Source organism: Saccopteryx bilineata, chromosome 1, assembly GCF_036850765.1.
Source record: "Saccopteryx bilineata isolate mSacBil1 chromosome 1, mSacBil1_pri_phased_curated, whole genome shotgun sequence".
Taxonomy (NCBI): domain Eukaryota; kingdom Metazoa; phylum Chordata; class Mammalia; order Chiroptera; family Emballonuridae; genus Saccopteryx; species Saccopteryx bilineata.
Window position 1 is genome coordinate 168655856 of NC_089490.1, and position 18086 is coordinate 168673941.

Genomic DNA, 18086 nt, shown 5'->3' on the forward strand with positions numbered 1-18086 from the left:
CCAGTGTGGCACATACTGTTCTAAGTGCTTTACATGAATCGATTTAATTTAAATGCCCAACAGTCCTTATAATTTACTACTTCCATTACTACTATTACATAGAATTTTTAACACCGCACTTACTATTTTCATTTTAAAGTGTAGAAAATGAGGCATAGAGAGATTAAATGATATAACAAGAATCACAGCCAGTAAGGAAGGAAGCTGGGATCCAATTTGCTCTGTCAGGTTGCACGGCCTATTCCCTTAAGTACAATTTTTAAGGCACATTACATTCTCTTTATTAAAAGTATTTGACATCACAGAAATTAGTTCCAGGTTCTGCCTAAATAATATGTACACTTATTTTTTAAGGTGGCTACAATCAGTAAAGCAGTACTGGAAACAAGCAGACAATATGATTGAAAAAAATCTTTCTTCTAAAAGAAATGCTGGCTATCGGGCCAACTTTCACAAAGACTTTCAAATGAAGCAAACGTATAAAGTTCGACTTGGTATGTTTGCTGTAGTCATGGGAGTTTTATTCTTTACTTTAAAATGATTCCAGTCATGGTGTGTTTATTCACTTGGAAATGCTTGCTGTTCATTTTTAGTGCTCTATGGAGAGAGATACAATGATTTAGAGAAGCATATATGTTCAATAAAAGACGATGACATTTCTTTTGACCATTTCCACCCATGTGCCACACTAACAACAGACCATGTAAGTCATACTTCAGCAATATTTGTTCTGAATAATCTAAAGTAGATATCACAGTTAAAAAGATGCCTGGTTGATACTTACCAGAATGAAGGTGTTGATATTTAAACTTAGTTTTAAAATAACAAGAATAGCTTTGTAGTTTTCAATAGTTGCTCAGTGGTTTTTGGATCCACAAAGCTGAAAAATGACTAAAGATTTTAACTGGAAATTTTTTGATTAAATTATTTATTCTTGGCCATTATCTTTGCCATCTTTGCTCGTGTCCTTTCTTCCAGCCCCCATGACTGTCAGTCCAGTTCTCTGAAACTAATTCTTCTCTTAGTGCAGCTACAAATGCATGTGGACAATATCTAGTACAGGGGTCCCCAAACTTTTTACACAGGGGGCCAGTTCACTGTCCCTCAGACCATTGGAGGGCCAGACTATAAAAAAAACTATGAACAAATCCCTATGCACACTGCACAGATCTTATTTTAAAGTAAAAAAAAAAAAAAAAGGGAACAAATACAATATTTAAAATAAAGAACAAGTAAATTTAAATCAACCAACTGACCAGTATTTCAATGGGAACTATGCTCCTCTCACTGACCACCAATGAAAGAGGTGCCCCTTCCGGAAGTGCGGCAGGGGCCGGATAAATGGCCTCAGGGGGCCGCATGTAGCTCGCAGGCCGTAGTTTGGGGACCCCTGATCTAGTACATGTGAGAATCTGATCACCCTGAATTAGGTTAAACAAGAAAAAGACACTTTTCAATAACTTATTAATCACAACATGGTTTTTTGATAATGAAGCAATAAAATGAAGGTCTTAAGAGGACTTTATTTGAGGCCCTGGGGTTTGAGTGGGGGAAGATTTATTAATTTTTTTTCTTGCATATTTTTTTCCTTTCTCATCATTATTCCCAGGAATTCTAATTTCTATTGTCCAATTATGCCTTCTAAGGTGGCAATTTTTAAGGCACATTTAGATGTCACAGGAAGTAGTTCCATGCCTAAAAAATGTTTCTGGATCCACACAGCTAAATTAGATAAATAAGTAATATAGATAATTCTGACTTTGCCAAGTCTTTAGTGGCTTTTATTTGAAAATGGCTAAGTGCACAACTCCTAGCTTGGCTTCCAAGGTCTTCTGTGACCTGCCCCAAAGTCCTTTCTGTGCATCTACTTGATGTATCTTACTTGGATACCCTTATGATTTATCTTTTTCCTGGAATATTTTACCTCAGTTGCGAAATGCCAGTTGTCCAGAACCTGTTTATCTTTTTGACTGTTCTAAATGTAAAACCACTTTAGAATTCTTCTGTGACTTTCTTAGCTGGATATAATCTTCTCTTCGTTGCACATTTTCTGTGTGTCTTACATATATGACAATAATTATAGCCATGCATGTCTTTTTTAACTGACTTGAATAAGACCTTGAAGACAAATTTTCTGTCCTTATATCATAGTTTCCAACAAACTGCTATGTACATAAAAGATACATAACAAATGTATGTTAAGTAAAGATAGCCAGCATAAACTGAGCACTTATGTTGTGTTCTAAGAAGTTTATATATTTTGTTTTTTTAACAATCACAATTTTAGTATGAATGCCATATTAATATTTCCATTTTACAGATGAGGAACGTGAAACATAGAGCACTTAATTAACTCACTGTTGCATTAAGTAAGTGTTCAGGCTGGGATGCAGTCTCAGATTGATTCCAGAGCCTGCTCTTTCATCTTAGTCTCAGGCGTGGGTCATTCAAACCCTGAATCCTAATAATAGTGATTTTAAAATTGGATTTTATTATGGATGTTTCTCTTTTGTGTTACAGTGGCCCAATTCAAAATCTAAATAAAACTAAAATATGGCCTGATGGTAGTTGTGCAATGGATAGAGCATTGACATGGGAGGCTGAGGTCCCAGGTTCGAAACCCTGAGGTCTTCGGCTTGAGTGCAGGCTCACCAGCTTGAGCATGGGTTCACCAGTTTGAGCACAGAGTTGCCGTCTTGAATGTGGGATCATCAGAATGATCCCATGATTGCTGGCTTGAACCCAGAGGTCTCTGACTTGAACAAGGGACCACTGGCTTGGCTGGAGCCCTCCAGTCAAGGCATGTATGAGAAGCAATCAATGAACAACTAAAGTAATCCAACTACAAGTTGATGTTTCTCATGTTTCCCCCTTCGTATCTTTCTCTTGTTCTTTCTAAAAAAAAAAAAAAAAAAAAAAAAAAAAAAAAGATATGGACAAGATTCCAGTAACCTAACTAAAACCCCAAAGCTAGAATATCAATGATAAGCCACACATGAATAATAAAAGACTCGTTTCTCTCTTCTTTTTTTCTTTCTCCATTATTACCTTGTCATTTTAAAAATAGCATAGTATTTTAAAAGCATTATTTATTCTGGGTAGAATGGTTCAAGGCAGGTAATCATTAAGTAGCAATGAGTTCAGTGGTTTGGAGTAGTTGACAAGATTGGCATTTTGGTCCAAGTGCCTTTCCTTTATTTTCAGTAGCTATTAATGGAGTAACTGGAAAGCAGTGGACTGCTACAGTGTGCTCTGACCCCATATGACTTCTGCAAAGGTCATGCTGCTGAATGAATCTTCTTCAGATTTCCAGACTTTTGCAACTGGAATATAGGAGGACCGCAGAGGCATAGACATTATTAAATATGTTTTGACAGCTGTGTGTGTGGCCTGTGTTTATATTGGATGCTTCCTAAAGTAGCAGTGTTAAAAAGCAAGTAAAGCAAGTAAACCTTTCCAAATGAGCAAATCACTGCATATTACACATCGGGTTAACATGAAAGAAGTGAGTGGCAAGAAAAAGCGTAATAAACTGTGCAACATAATAAGAAAAAGCATCCACCCTGGTGGTTTCCTCTGTAGCTCTATCATAGAAATGGTTTCAGAAGGAAAGGAAGGGGGGAAGAATGAGTGAGCTGACCTTAATCCAACTGAGGTGAGGGATTGCCTTCAACCCATATAAGACTTGCTTCTGGCAAAGAGCAGGATTTGGCCTTTGCCACCGATGATGCCACACAGGATCAGCTGCTCACTCCTGGAGAGCTCTCAGCCCCCAAGTCCTTGAAAGAACTGCCTCCTGTCTATGTCCACTGTGGATCACTGTTTACCATCACCTGGAGAGTGAGAGACAATGCAATTTGCCAAAGTAACATCATGGTATCATGCTGTTGTGTTTATAATGAAGACTGATTTAAATCTACAACTGAAAAAAATTGCATATACATTTATGAAGTGACATTGCTTCATGACATTAAATAAGTTTCAGGTGTACAATCTGTAATACACTATGACCTTTTATTTCTCTTCCTTTTGCTACCAAGACTGGCTCAGTTTTTGCCAGTTCATTGCTTCTTGTATGTTAGAGGAATAACTGAATTCAATTTCTAGCTTTTGGCCATTGGATTGTTAAATTGACTTTTAAAATTAAGAACTTTAAATTGATTAATAAATCACATTGATAGTTGAGGCATCAATCATGTGCCAGGTATTTTATTAGGCTTATTACATATATTATCTAATTCTTACAACAAATCTATGTTGTGGGCAGAAGTATCTTCCATTTTAGAAATGAGGAAACTCAGGCTTCTGTATAGGCGTAAGACTTAAGAAATCATAAGCGCTCCAGAGAACAAAATAGATTTAAATCTTGAAAATTACTATAATTCTTGGATTTATTGTATGTTATGTTTTAAGTTAGGAAAAATAAATTACCACTTTCAGGCAGTAATAATAGAACAAAATGCGAATGTTCCAAAATAATATATTCATTTACTATTTTGGTGTAACATGGTCCTTACAATAAAGTGGCTTTCAGAGCTCAAACTGAGAGATGCTAAATGATGATTCAGGGCGATTATTTGCATCCTATAGTTTTTACAAGCCTAATTGATTCTTTATTGATATATATTTGACATATAAGATTGTGTACGTTTAAGGGATCAACATGTTGATTTGATTCATTCATATTATACAGTATGATTGTCATTGTGACCTTAGCTTAAACCTCTATCAGGTCACATAATTTTAATTTCTTTTTGTGATGGGAATAATTACATCTCGTCTCTTAGCATGTTTGAGGTTTATAATAGTGTATTGTCTATAATCACCATAGTATATAAGGCCTTCAGGACTTCTTTATCTACTAGTTTTAAAAGTTTAAAAACCATGTGCTGATATATTTATCTTGTTTGATTTTACTATGGTCTGTAAGGTAGGAGTACAGATATATTTTTGTTTGTTGGTTTAAGTGAGAAGAGATAGAGAGACAGACTCCCGCATGAGCCCCAACTGGGATCCAACTGGCAGCCCCTGTTTGGGGCTGATGCTCAAATCAACAGAGCTATCCTCAAGTGCCTGAGGCCAATGCTTGGACCAACTGAGCTATCCTCAGTGCCCGGGGCTGACACTTGAACCAATTGAGCCACTGGTTGCAAGGAGAGAAGAGAGAAAAAGGGGGAGGGGGAGGGGGAAGAGAAGCAGATGATCACTTCTTATGTGTGCCCTGACTGGGGATCAAACTTGGGATGTCTGCATGCTGAGCCGACACTCTATCCACTGAGCCAGCCAGCCAGGGCCAGGGTACAGATATTTTAATTTCTATATCATGGATGAGGAACTACCATTTATAGGTAGAATTAGAACTAGATCTTCTGATTAAAAATTTACTGAACAATTTTTTTTTCAACCATGTTTTTTGGAATCACTTTTTTAGCTCAGAATTTTCAATCCAGAGTCATAACGTGTTAGCACCTATTTACTAAAACAAGAATACTATTTTCAAATAATTTTGGAGAAAGCTGCATGCTAGAGTCCCTTCTTTGTGATTTAACTTTTCCCATGCAAAATCTTGAAGAAGCCTATTTAATGAAACACCTATGAAAACACATCCTTCCCTATTCTTTTGACAAATACCTATTAACATCTCAGGGATTATAGTTTCACAGACAATTAAATAGTAACAATAGTGGTTGAATCCAGTAGAAAATAATACAATTCAAACTTTTTGAGAGCAGGAATTTTGAAATTTATACTTTAAAAATATCTGTGGAAAATTAATGATGTACTTATTCAGAAGGCTCAAAGTAGAACCAACTGAGTGTCTTAAAAGTGATCTGATAGCCTGAGTTTTAAAGTTGACCCAGCTCTGATCTTAGAAGTCAACCCAATAAAATTTGCTTCTTTTAGCCTGGAGTGGTACTCAAAGTAAATAATCATATTCATAGTTAAAACTAATTTCAGTATTCACTGCTGGGTCGAGGTCTTGTTTTGTTGTTTAAACTGAGTCCACAGATATTTTAGCTTCCCAGTACTCTGATTTGAATGAAAAGTTCTTAGGAAATAACACAAAATCTTTTTTAATCTCCCCTCCTTCTTTTCTATTTCAGTAAACAGGGTCACTCTTGGTTAGTATTTTGTTTGCATTTAGCACTAATCAGCATTTGAACATTTTAGTTAAGTGCTGTTTTCAATGTGTTTGGATGTGTATTAGTGACTATGAGGCAAAGGTTTGAACATAAGATAAAATAAAGGGAATATTAAAAATTACGATTTTATTTTAATCGTAGATTGAAAGGTACGGATTCCCTTCAGATCTTACCCTTTCACCTCGAGAAACAATCCAGCTTTATGACACCATGTTTGAATTCTGGGAAAGTTGGCCCAGGGCCCAGGTAAATAATAATTATGCAATTAACTTGAATTACATTATAGTGATGGTAACATTGCTGTTTGGAAAGATAAATTCTTACCCTTACTAATCACTTGCAACTGATCTTTTAAAATTATCAATAAACTCTTCGTAAAATACAGTTGCCCTGTCTCTGACATTTTTCTTTCTAACATCATATGTTTCACTTGAATGGGGTAGAATGTCATTGAATTCCTGAAAATACTTCTTTTTTCAGTTTCTGAGATACTTCAGTCTCCTCTTACATCTTTGATTTACACATCTCCATTTTATTTTATTGTACTCCCCTTCTTTCTCTGTGTGCTAATTGTTGCCTGTTTTCATCCATCTGGCTCTACTCTGTATTCTTTCCTTTGATGAGGTCTTTAATTTAATTAGGTTTGTGCTCTAGAAACTATGGGGAAAAAGAAAGTTCAACAGTATGTACTTTCAAGAAGCGTGTATCCTGTTAATGAAGTGTATAACTGAGGAACATCTTTGCATGATTTTATCTAATTTTGTGGTACTTCTTCCCCAGGAGTTTTGTCCAGAGAAATTTGTTCATTTTAAGAATAAAATAGTCATTAAGAAGATGGACGCTAGAAAATATGAAGAGAGCCTAAAGGCAGAATTAACAAGTTGGGTTAAAAATGGCAATGTAGAGGAGGTAATTTTCACACATTTATTTTTTAAATTTCTATCCTCAAACGATTGTGTTGGCATGGCTCCAAGTGTGCCACTTAATACAACACCCTCTACCCTCTGCACCCTGCCCTCCATGCCTGTGTGTTTGGTGAAACACGCTATCTTCTTTGTTTGCGTTGCATTGTTTAGTCATTACTGCTTTCTGGTTTTTGTTTTTAATCTTTAATTCTCATGTTAGTATTTTTCACTAAACAGGAAATCTAGTGATTCTGAGATAGAATACAAAGAGAGAAAGGAAACTGGTTTTGGTTTAATCCTCTGTGCCCCAAACTACTGGTTCTCGGTAGGTGTTATAACACAGAAGAGAGGTGCCACACTCTCCAGTCAGTGTGCTTAGTGCTGTGGAAATACAGACACTGGAATCACAGTAAACAATAGCTGAGAAGAATTTGTTACTGTTCTTTTGTTTTTATTGTTGTTGATCTTTATAAAAATGTTTTTTATTTAATGTTTTAATTGAATTTATTGAGTGACATTGGTTTCAGGTGGCCAATTTTACAACACATCTCTGCACACTGTATTGTGTGTTCACCACCCATAAGTCGAGAGTCTGGTCATCACCCTTTATCCCCCCATACTCCCCTCGTCTTCCCCTGCCCTCCAACATTCACCATACTGTTGTCTGTGTTTATTTTGTATTAACTCTTTGTATATTAAAACCTTAACCTGGTTTATCATATAAATGATGCATATTTATTTTATATAAGTTGCTGGTCTTTATATTTTGAATTTTGCTTTACTGACACATAATGAAGTTTCTGATTTTGGGGGAGTGATGTATATTAGATTTTTCTGATGTGATTTTTTTCTATTATATTTTAATTTAGATTATCTCCCCCCATCCAGAAAAATAGTATCATTAATTTAAATTTTCTTCTGTTTATTTTGTCATTGAAAAACTTTAAAATGTATTTGGAAATAATTTTTCTATGTGATATGGAGGAAAACTGGTTCACCCCACTTTCTGCCACAGTAAAACCAGCATTGTTTACTAAACTGACTGATTAGTGTTGCCTTAACTTGCATATTATGTTGCATATATGTCTATGCACCCATATGTTACTGTTTACCTTTTTATTCTCACATATTGATTTGTATATTTATTTCCTTGATGGTTCTTTACAAAAGTTTATAATACATTATTCTTTTCATATATTATTTTAAAGAACCATGCTATAGAAATTAGACAACAATGAAAATATTGTAGTCAAAAGTAGTAATTCCTTTTTTATTATGCAGAATGTAAAATAAATAATATATTTATTTATTGCTGCAGGCCAAAATGGTCCTGAGGAATCTTCGTCCCACTTCTGCTTTCAGTTCAGAAAATATGATAACAATGTTTCCATGTCTCGTGGAAAAGCTAAGGAAAATGGAGAAGTTACCAGCGCTATTTTTCTTGTAAGTCATTTATTTTATTAATATATTTTTACAAAATGTATTGGTGTAAATAATTTAAATTAAATTGTTTTTATTTGCAATTTGTATATATTTATTCCTTTAAGTTAAGGAAAATTTTACCAACTTTACTCTTCTAATACAGTATTCATTATTATATTTGGTGCCCATTTGTCACCAGAATGAATATTTAAAAATATACCTTTCTAGGTTAATTTTTAATCAAATATTTTTATTTGTGCTGTTATTAGAAATTACCATCTTTATTTAGTTCCCTTCTCTATTTCTTGTTTTTTTCTTAGAATTGTATCTTTATCTAGGTTTTGTTAAATACCGACGGAAATAAATACCTAGGTTTAGTAAATAACTACATTCTTTGCAAAGCAAATTAAATGTTTATGTGTGCCAGAATCCCACATAAAATTAAAGTATCCTTACACTATTCTAGAATATTCTAGAATATTTATTGGTGGGATATTTTATTTTTTATTTTTAGCTAGGAGAACTATCGCTTACAGGCACTGATACCTTGATAAATAGCTTAACATGGAATGTAATAGTCCAGTTTTAATAAAGTATAATTATACAAAAGTATAATTCATCAATTGAATAACACTATATCCTGGATTAACCTTGATCATACATTTTGGAATCAGAGTAGAATGCCTTCTTTACTTTAAGCAATATCAAACTACTTTAAGCCATAGAGGCTTTATTTTAATAAGGCCATAGAATTTTGCTCAGGTAGCAGAGTTCAATGAAATTTATTCACATGTAAACAGACATGCTTAATACAGAATATATGCCTAAACCACAGTAACTTGGATTCATGTAAAAAGAGAAGCAACATAATCAAGGTTAAGAACATTAAGGCTTAGAGGCCAGGTAGTGCCACATGCAAGCTGTGAGACCTTGAACAGGCCACTTAATTTCTGGATGTCTCCATTTTCTCAATTGTAAAGTAGGGCTCAGAAAAGTGTCTTTCACATAAAGATGTTGTACTAAATGAGTAAGTACAGTTAAGACATTTAGAATAGTATCTGACGATAGTAAATAAAATGCTTACTATATTTGTTATTTTGTTTACTACATGAAATTTCTTGCCATGTGGCACAGACTGCCACTTTCTTAATTCTTCCTTCACCACTGTGTCTGTTTACTGTTCCCTAGCTAACGTTTCCTCTTCATGGTAGTTCTGTAAAGACTTTAGAAAAGGCTTTTGCCTTACAATTTACATTTAAAAATTTACTGTGTAGACTGAACTTATGATGAGCCATGGTTAATAAAATGGTGATGGCTATTGGCTACATCCGGCCACAGCATTGTGCTAAAAAAGTATTGTAGGAAAATAATACTTAAATGGATGGTTCAGTCTCATCAAAAGTGTTAGCTTCCTGATACAGGGCAGTGTATGTGATAGAAGAATAAAGAATGTTTGATTTTACTTCTCTGAGAAACGTTTTATTCTTCACATACCAGAAGACTGTCCTGCACTAGTTTGGCTAGTTAATTGTTCAGTTCTGAAGGGGCCAAATGATTACAAGGGGACTAGTTTTTAGATTAAATACCAAACTGCCAGGATGGCTGGACCACTATGTCCGTAGGCCTTACATTCCGAAAGATATAAAGCCAAGACCCTGGATTCATTTTTGGATTGTAAAGACCAGCAACATCTGGGGTTCATTTGGTCTCTGGAAAGAAGTAATCACATTTCAAAAGCTTAGGGTGAGAACCTAAGATTCTCTCTATCCTGCCTAAAAGTGAACAATTTTACTGTATGATGTCACTTATATGTCCTAGAAACAATGATTGCCAGACACTGGGGATGGGGTGTGATAGGGTGGGGTGGGGGGAATAAAATGGGGAGATGTTGATCAAAGGGTACAAACTTCCTGTTATAAGATGAACAAATTCTGGGGATGTAATGTACAACATGGTGACTATAGTTAATAATACTGTATTGTGTACTTCAAAGTTGTTAAGAGAGTAGATCTTCAATGTTCTCATCACACACATATGCAGACACATTATATAAGATGATGGATTATAAACTAATCATATATCATCATTTTGCTATATATACATGTTCCAAATCATTGTGTCATATACCTGAAACTCATACAATGTTGTATGTCACTTATGTCTCAATAAAACAAAACAAAACAAAAAAAAAGAAGGCATTAAAATTTACAAATGATTTGGCCATCAGAGAATCTTAAATATTTCCATATTTAAGGAAATATTTCCTTAGTGAAAGGTCCCCATAAGGGCCTTTCACTCTGTATTGGACAGACCTTAAAATTAGTAAAATTAAGTACAAGAATAACTATAACAACAATGCAAATAAATAAAAGAGCAAAAATTTTTGTTTAAAAACTGTTTTCCTCATTTTTCACGAGGGAGGGAGGCACCTCTCTTCTGTGTATAAATAGAGAGAACCCGTGTCCTCTGTCCCTTGCCTGTGGAGTGTTGACTATTCTCACAGGAAACTTTTCCAGGGGCTCTCGTTGCCGTTGCCCCGGGTAAGATCTTCAGTAAGGAGGGACGCTTCTTATGTACTGTTAAGTAGTTAACTAAAAGGAGTCTGCTGACCCAGAATGCCTTGTGTGCCTATTCAAGATAAAACTGATAAAAATGGATATTAAAACTCAGTAGGTATATGTCAGGGTGATAGCTGAAGATGGAAACAGGGTTGCATTCTATTAACGATATTTTCAAGGCAAGCATTCTTTTCATTTATCTCCAGATTCAAGTTAGGGGCTGTAGAACAGTGCGCTAAAGATGTGAGCGAGTTTTTACAAAAGACACAAGAGAGAATAAGGCCCCCCACAGCTGATAAAGAAGCCCATGACATGGCTAACAAACTACGGAAAGTTAAAAAATCCATCGAGAAACAAAAGACAATGTAAGTATTTAAACAAAGTGACTGTTTAAAATGTCAATTTTATGCTCGGCAGAACTTTGCTCTTTTGACTCCTCTTCCTTGCTCTCAGTGTCTAATTCTGACAACTCTAGGCCTAACATGTTCATTCTCCTTTTTATCCTCTTATGCTCTCCACCTTTAATCACTGCCTGGTTTAAACACTCATCATATCTTCCTTACAAAGGTTTTTTTTTGTTTGTTTGCTTTGTTTTTTACAGAAGCAGAGAGAGAGTCAGAGAGAGGGATAGACAGACAGACAGGAATAGAGAGAGATGAGAAGCATCAATCATTAGTTTTTCGTGCGACAACTTGGTTGTTCATTGATTGCTTTCTCATATGTGCCTTGACCGTGGTCCTTCAGCAGAGCAAGTAACCCCTTGCTCGAGCCAGCAACCTTGGGTCCAAGCTGGTGAACTTTGCTCAAACTAGATGAACCTGCACTCAAGCTGGCAACCTTGGGGTCTTGAACCTGGGTCCTCTGCATCCCAGTTCAACGCTCTACCCACTGCGCCACCACCTGGTCAGGCTTTTCATTTTTATTTATTTTTTATCTCAGAGCCTTAAGGTTCACCAGTCTCCCACAAATGATTGATTTTGCTAATTTCAAATTGGTTACATTACCTCCCACTCAATAGTCTACCTGCTTCCTTGCTTAGGACTTGAAAAGTCTGGAGACAACTTAGGTGGTGTAAGCCTTTTCAGTAACTGACCCTCTGATAAGACAACTTTTCTTTGGATCACTAGAACCCACTATTTCAAGTTGATAGTGATCAGTCATTCAAGCTATATCATTATAAAGAATGTTTTAATACCTTGTTTAGCTCCCTCATTATACTGAGGGTGAGTGGGGAGCCCTGCCCTGGCCCTGTGCTTTGGACAGTTCCGCTCTGTCCTTCCTCTGTTTGCATTCATTCCCATAACGTTGTGGGTTGATGGACTTAGGAGGCATGCCCATTTGGAACTCACGCTCACCCTTTTAAGTCCCACGTTGTTCTGGAGCTGTATTTATTAAGGTAAGAGGATGGAATGTGTTATTTTACAGTTCATAACCTTGACTTAAAACTTATAGATAGACAACAATATGTGGGCCTCCATTAGTATTCTGTTCCACATTCCACAAACATTAGGGCCAGCCTAGTCTTGGCATTCTTCCCTGAGTTAAAGGTAATGTGAGGTGGAAGTGAGGATATTTGATGATGGTATGCAAGTGAGCTCATCTTCTCATATTTGGCATTTTCTTATGTGTACAGTTAAAAGACCAACCGAAAACTCTAAGAAAGAGTAAGTGATCTGAGTATCTCTAAAAGGCTATTTTACACTGGCGTAAAGGATAATAAACACAGACTGGTGACACAGAGTTATCTGCCCTGGGATTTATGGAGCAGTGTCAGAGGTCAGATTCCCCAGAAGCCCCTGCTACATTGGGGATGTCTATTGTAAGGGATTCACTGAATTGGTGTGCTCATGAAAGACTGTAAGGAAGTGAGGGAAGCAAAAGAAGGCAGATGAAGAAGATCAGCAAGCATTGGGTTTTGCTAGAATATTGCCTGAGCCTGGTCCATCAGAGAGATCTGGAGGCAGCACAGAATTGTCCCAATTTGAGTCAAGGTGGGCTGACTTTTGTACCTCCTATCAATCAGTTCCAGGCTTTGGGCCACTTCCTCATTCCTAAGAGAGGTTGTAACTGCCCAGGAATTTGCAGGAGATTGTTGTCAATGGAGGGCAATTCTCCAGGGAAGTGTGCAGCCAAGAGTCCATAGCAACCAAACTCAGAGCAGCTGTAGCATCCATCACAAGAAGAGGATAATGGCTTGCAGTTGGCAACATGGAGCAAGGACGACACCTACCTTTACCTACAAGCCTAGGGTTCTAAAGGCAGAGAAAGAAAAAATGATTGTCGCCTAAGCAAATGGGCCATTTTAGCAAGGGGAAGTGAGGTCGTGGGAGAAGTGGATTTGTCAAGAAGGCTTCATATGGCAAGAAGGGAAAAAACATTCAGAAAAAATATAGGTCCACAGGGGACTTTTTTATAGGGACAAGTTCCAGAGGCCAATGAGAAAGAACATTAGAGGAAGAGTGAGTCAGGAGAGTACAGATGTATATAGAAGTCAAAGTCTGGGTTCAAATACAGTGAGGAAGATTTGGAAAGTTTTGGGCTTCCTGTGGTGACCCAATTTGATTATTTATGACTTAAAATTTATTTTTATGAACAGAGATGAAAAAAGCCAGAAGAAGCCCAGAAAAATGGATAAAAGCCTAATACATGAAGCTGAACATAATCATCTACTCAAGAGTCTAGAGAAGAACCTGGAAATTCCTCAGGAATGCACATATGCTGATCAAAAAGCAGTGAGCGCTGAGGTCAGCACTTCCAACGCAATAGTTCTTCAGAAAATGATTTCACTCATCAGCCATTACTTCTCAGTGATAGTGTTGAAAGTAATAACTAAATGCGATCTGTACCAGAATAGATATCTCTATGTATGACCATAATTCTTTTTATTTTATTTTATTTAAAAATTTTTTTATTTTTTTTTATTTTCTGAAGCTGGAAACGGGGAGAGACAGTCAGACAGACTCCCGCATGGCCGGACCGGGATCCACCTGGCACGCCCACCAGGGGGCGACGCTCTGCCCACCAGAGGGCAATGCTCTGCCCCTCTGGGGCGTCACTCTGCTGCGACCAGAGCCACTCTAGCGCCTGGGGCAGAGGCCAAGGAGCCATCCCCAGCGCCCGGGCCATCTTTGCTCCAATGGAGCCTTGGCTGCGGGAGGGCAAGAGAGAGACAGAGAGAAAGGGGAGGGGGAGGGGTGGAGAAGCAGATGGGCGCTTCTCCTGTGTGCCCTGGCCGGTAATCGAACCCGGGACTTCTGCACGCCAGGCCGACGCTCTACCACTGAGCCAACCGGCCAGGGCCCTGGCTACGCATAATTCTTAAGGGTTGTGCAGACCATGTCTAAAAAAGACAGGACTAGGACTTATAGATTATTTCTGTAATCAAACCCTGAGAGTGCCTGCCCTTTGGCTATTTGTTTTCGTGGTACTGTCTTTCACAGCTTGAATTCTGGACTTCAGTCTCACATGACTATTTTAGTACCTGTGGACCAATATGCTTTAAATCATATACACAGAATCTCTCAAAATTAGAGGTCTTTTATATTATACTCAAACATTCCACCAAAAAGGCATTAAAATATCTACAAGTGGTATTCCATTTCTTCTTTAAAATGTTTTTTAATAATACATGAGATACAAATTAGTAACAATAAAAGCAATGCCATCAATCAGAAGTAATCATTACCCTTCTACATGAACCTTTTACATCTTTTGTGACTACACACACACACACACACACACAAACACACAGGAATACATACACACAAAGTATTGATATATATACAGGGTGGGGCAAAGGTAAATTTATAGTTATTTGTATGGAAAATGATACAATGATTAATAAATAATAATACAAGAAAAAACTCTGTTTCAATTACTCACAACTATAAACCTATTTTTACCCCAGCCTGTGTGTATATATATATATGTATCTATGTATGTATGGATATGTATGGATAAACACACACAATAGAATGGATATATATATACAATAGAATGGATACAATACAATATCCATTCTATTGTATACAAGTATACAATATATGTATACTTGTATATATATGGTATACAGTATATATATACAAGTATATATATGGAATATATATAAGTATACAGTATATATATGGAAAATGATACAATGATTAATAAATAATAATAAAAGAAAAAACTCTGTTTCAATTACTCACAACTATAAACCTATTTTTACTCCAGCATGTATGTATATATATATGTATCTATGTATGTATGGATATGTATGGATACACACACACAATAGAATGGATATATATATATATATACAATAGAATGGATACAATATAATATCCATTCTATTGTATATAAGTATACACTCTTTTGTAAACTTCATGGTCTCTTTCTTTTTGGTAACCATGTATTTGCATCATCATCATCTTTTTTTTTTTTTTTTGTATTTTTCTGAAGCTGGAAATGGGGAGAGACAGTCAGACAGACTCCCACATGCACCCGACCAGGATCCACCCGGCACGCCCACCAGGGGTGACGCTCTGCCCACCAGGGGGCGATACTATGCCCCTCCGGGGCCTCGCTCTGCCGTGACCAGAGCCACTCTAGCGCCTGGGGCAGAGGCCAAGGAGCCATCCCCAGCGCCCGGGCCATCTTTGCTCCAATGGAGCCTTGGCTGTGGGAGGGGAAGAGAGAGACAGAGAGGAAGGAGGGGGGGGTGGAGAAGCAAATGGGCGCTTCTCCTATGTGCCCTGGCTGGGAATTGAACCCGGGTCCCCCTCACGCCAGGCCGATGCTCTACCGCTGAGCCAACCAGCCAGGGCCTAGCATCATCATTTTTAATAGAACTGCTATTTCATTGTATAGATGACTATACAACTAAAGTGTCTTAGAAATTATTTTTCTATTTCTACTTCCCATAGGCAGTGTTGATCTTTGAACATTTACCTCTGTACACAAGTGGATTTCCTCCTTAGGGTATAAATAATTTTTTAAGTCTCTTTGTGAGCAATTTACCGTATAGAATAAGGAACCTGCTCTGTGTTTTTGGAGAATTCTCTTTCTCTCTGAAAACTCCTAAGGCTTCACTAGAGAGCTGGCCTCCCTCAGGCAGGTCCAGGTCCTGCATTCACAGGTCCCCTGGGTCTTTTATCTACTGCTTTGTCAGTACTTTCCATCCCTAAAATTGGGATGGGGTGGTGAACCAGTGCAAGATCTTCTGCTCAAAGATTAGGGAGTGTTTCCCATAGTTACTGTTGCTGCCATAAAATGTTCTTTGTACTCATGTTAAATCCATTTTAAACAGTTGCCACATGTACCCAAAGTATCACATACATAGTATATCTGTTATTTTCATTTAAACACTTTTTCTGATTTAAATTAATATTAGATAAAAATAATCAAAATCCCTAAAAACTCTTACTTCTTTCAGACTTTGCAGATGGTGTTCGATCGAGTAAAATTTACAAGAAAAGGTGCAGAATTGAAGGCTTTGGCAAAAAGGGGTATCGGATATCATCACAGATCTTTGAACTTCAAAGAAAAACAGTTAGTTGAAATCCTTTTTAGGAAAGGATTTATCAGGGTAGGTAAATATTTTCATTCTGAAATTTGTGGCTGTGTCTACATGAAGATGAATACCCATGAAAAGTAGAAAATAAATAACCCCGTTTATTCTCTTCTAAGTATATCTTTTTTTTATGACCCTTTGATATGACTGCATATTTCCACCTCATTTGAGGAAGAGGATTCAAATTTTTCAGTTTCTCAATTTTTCATGAAATTTAAATAGTCCCTAGAAAGATACTTTTCTAAATATTTCTATAATTAAATTACCTAGGCTGATTGTAGAACAATGCTTTGCTTTTTCATTTATAGTATCTGGGGAATTTTGTCAGCTGTTCATATAATTTTAGCTATAGACATTCTCTCATGGGCTTGGACAACATTTATGATAGTGCTTTGATCAGATCTTTTCTCAAAATAGCTAAAAGAAGAGCAAGAATGTATCACTTCCTTGCGGCCCACTGCATATCTTGGCAGAGTTTTTAGATGTGTCACTCCTAAATGCTCTCTCTTATCTCTCTTATAGTGGACAAGAGGAAGATTTCCTGAAATAGCTTACACACCAAACCCTTGTTACGTTTTATTTTTGTCCCATGAGGATGCATGGAGGATAGTCTGGATAAATTCACAAAGAAGTTTTATATGATTTTCTAGTTAATTTAGATCCTGAATAATATTTAACAATAGACCCTGACTTTTTCAAATTATCCATATGACATTCTTTGTATATGATGCACATTATATTTGTATATCTGTGAGAGAGAGATGGGGGGGAAGGAGGGAGGGAGTGAGAGAGAGGGGGGAAGGAGGGAGGGAGTGAGAGAGAGGGGGGGAAGGAGGGAGGGAGTGAGAGAGAGGGGGGAAGGAGGGAGGGAGTGAGAGAGAGGGGGGAAGAAGGAGGGAGGGAGAGAGAAAGGGAAAGAGGGAGGGAGTGAGAGAGAGGGAGAAAGAGATTGAAAGAGAAAAGGTTAAGATTGGTATTGAGTTTGCTACTCTGGGTAGTATTGGTGCCAATGCAAATGAGTCCTTGCATCATCACAAGAAAAGAATTTCAAAGTGCACATGTGTGAGAGAAGTTTAAGTGTAGTGGCAAGATTTATTGGGGTGAAAAGAAATAATACATCCTTAGGGGTTAGAGAGTGGGCAGGCTATAGTAGCAACTGCTTTGAGGTCCTTAATAATCCCTCATGTATTTTCCTGATTTGGAGAACAAACAGGCTGTGATTCAAACTATTCAACCTATATACTGAGTTTTCCCTGGGCTGTGCTGGGCTCTCCTCCAGCCAGTCCCTTTCTTGGTTTTCTTGGATTCCATACTATTATCCTAGTCTATCCTGTGCCATCTTGGCTTCTGCTGTGCATGTGCCCAGCAAATGAATTTCCTTTCCACTGTTTTATTCTCCTACTTCCCCCTAGCTGTTCCCTGAGAGATTGGAAAGCTGGTTCTCCCTACCTGCTCAGGGAGTGAAGTCCCTTTCGTAGCAGATGTGGCCGCCCCTGGGGAGTCTGTG

General features: G+C 37.2%; 2 protein-coding genes across 5 annotated transcripts in view; one reads left to right on the forward strand and one right to left on the reverse strand.

The window, feature by feature from the left end:
- PALLD (palladin, cytoskeletal associated protein) overlaps window positions 1–18086 on the reverse strand; it is a 583598-nt gene that overhangs the window by 520263 nt on the left and 45249 nt on the right. The window lies entirely within an intron of this gene.
- LOC136337723 (probable ATP-dependent RNA helicase DDX60) overlaps window positions 1–18086 on the forward strand; it is a 129762-nt gene that overhangs the window by 87299 nt on the left and 24377 nt on the right. For all 4 annotated transcript variants that reach the window (XM_066279407.1, XM_066279416.1, XM_066279422.1 and 1 more), the window contains 8 exons: window positions 355–494; window positions 594–703; window positions 6285–6389; window positions 6924–7052; window positions 8367–8491; window positions 11235–11393; window positions 13625–13772; window positions 16442–16594. In XM_066279407.1, the coding sequence (XP_066135504.1) occupies window positions 355–494; window positions 594–703; window positions 6285–6389; window positions 6924–7052; window positions 8367–8491; window positions 11235–11393; window positions 13625–13772; window positions 16442–16594 (1069 nt within the window). The remainder of the gene's footprint in view (window positions 1–354; window positions 495–593; window positions 704–6284; window positions 6390–6923; window positions 7053–8366; window positions 8492–11234; window positions 11394–13624; window positions 13773–16441; window positions 16595–18086) is intronic.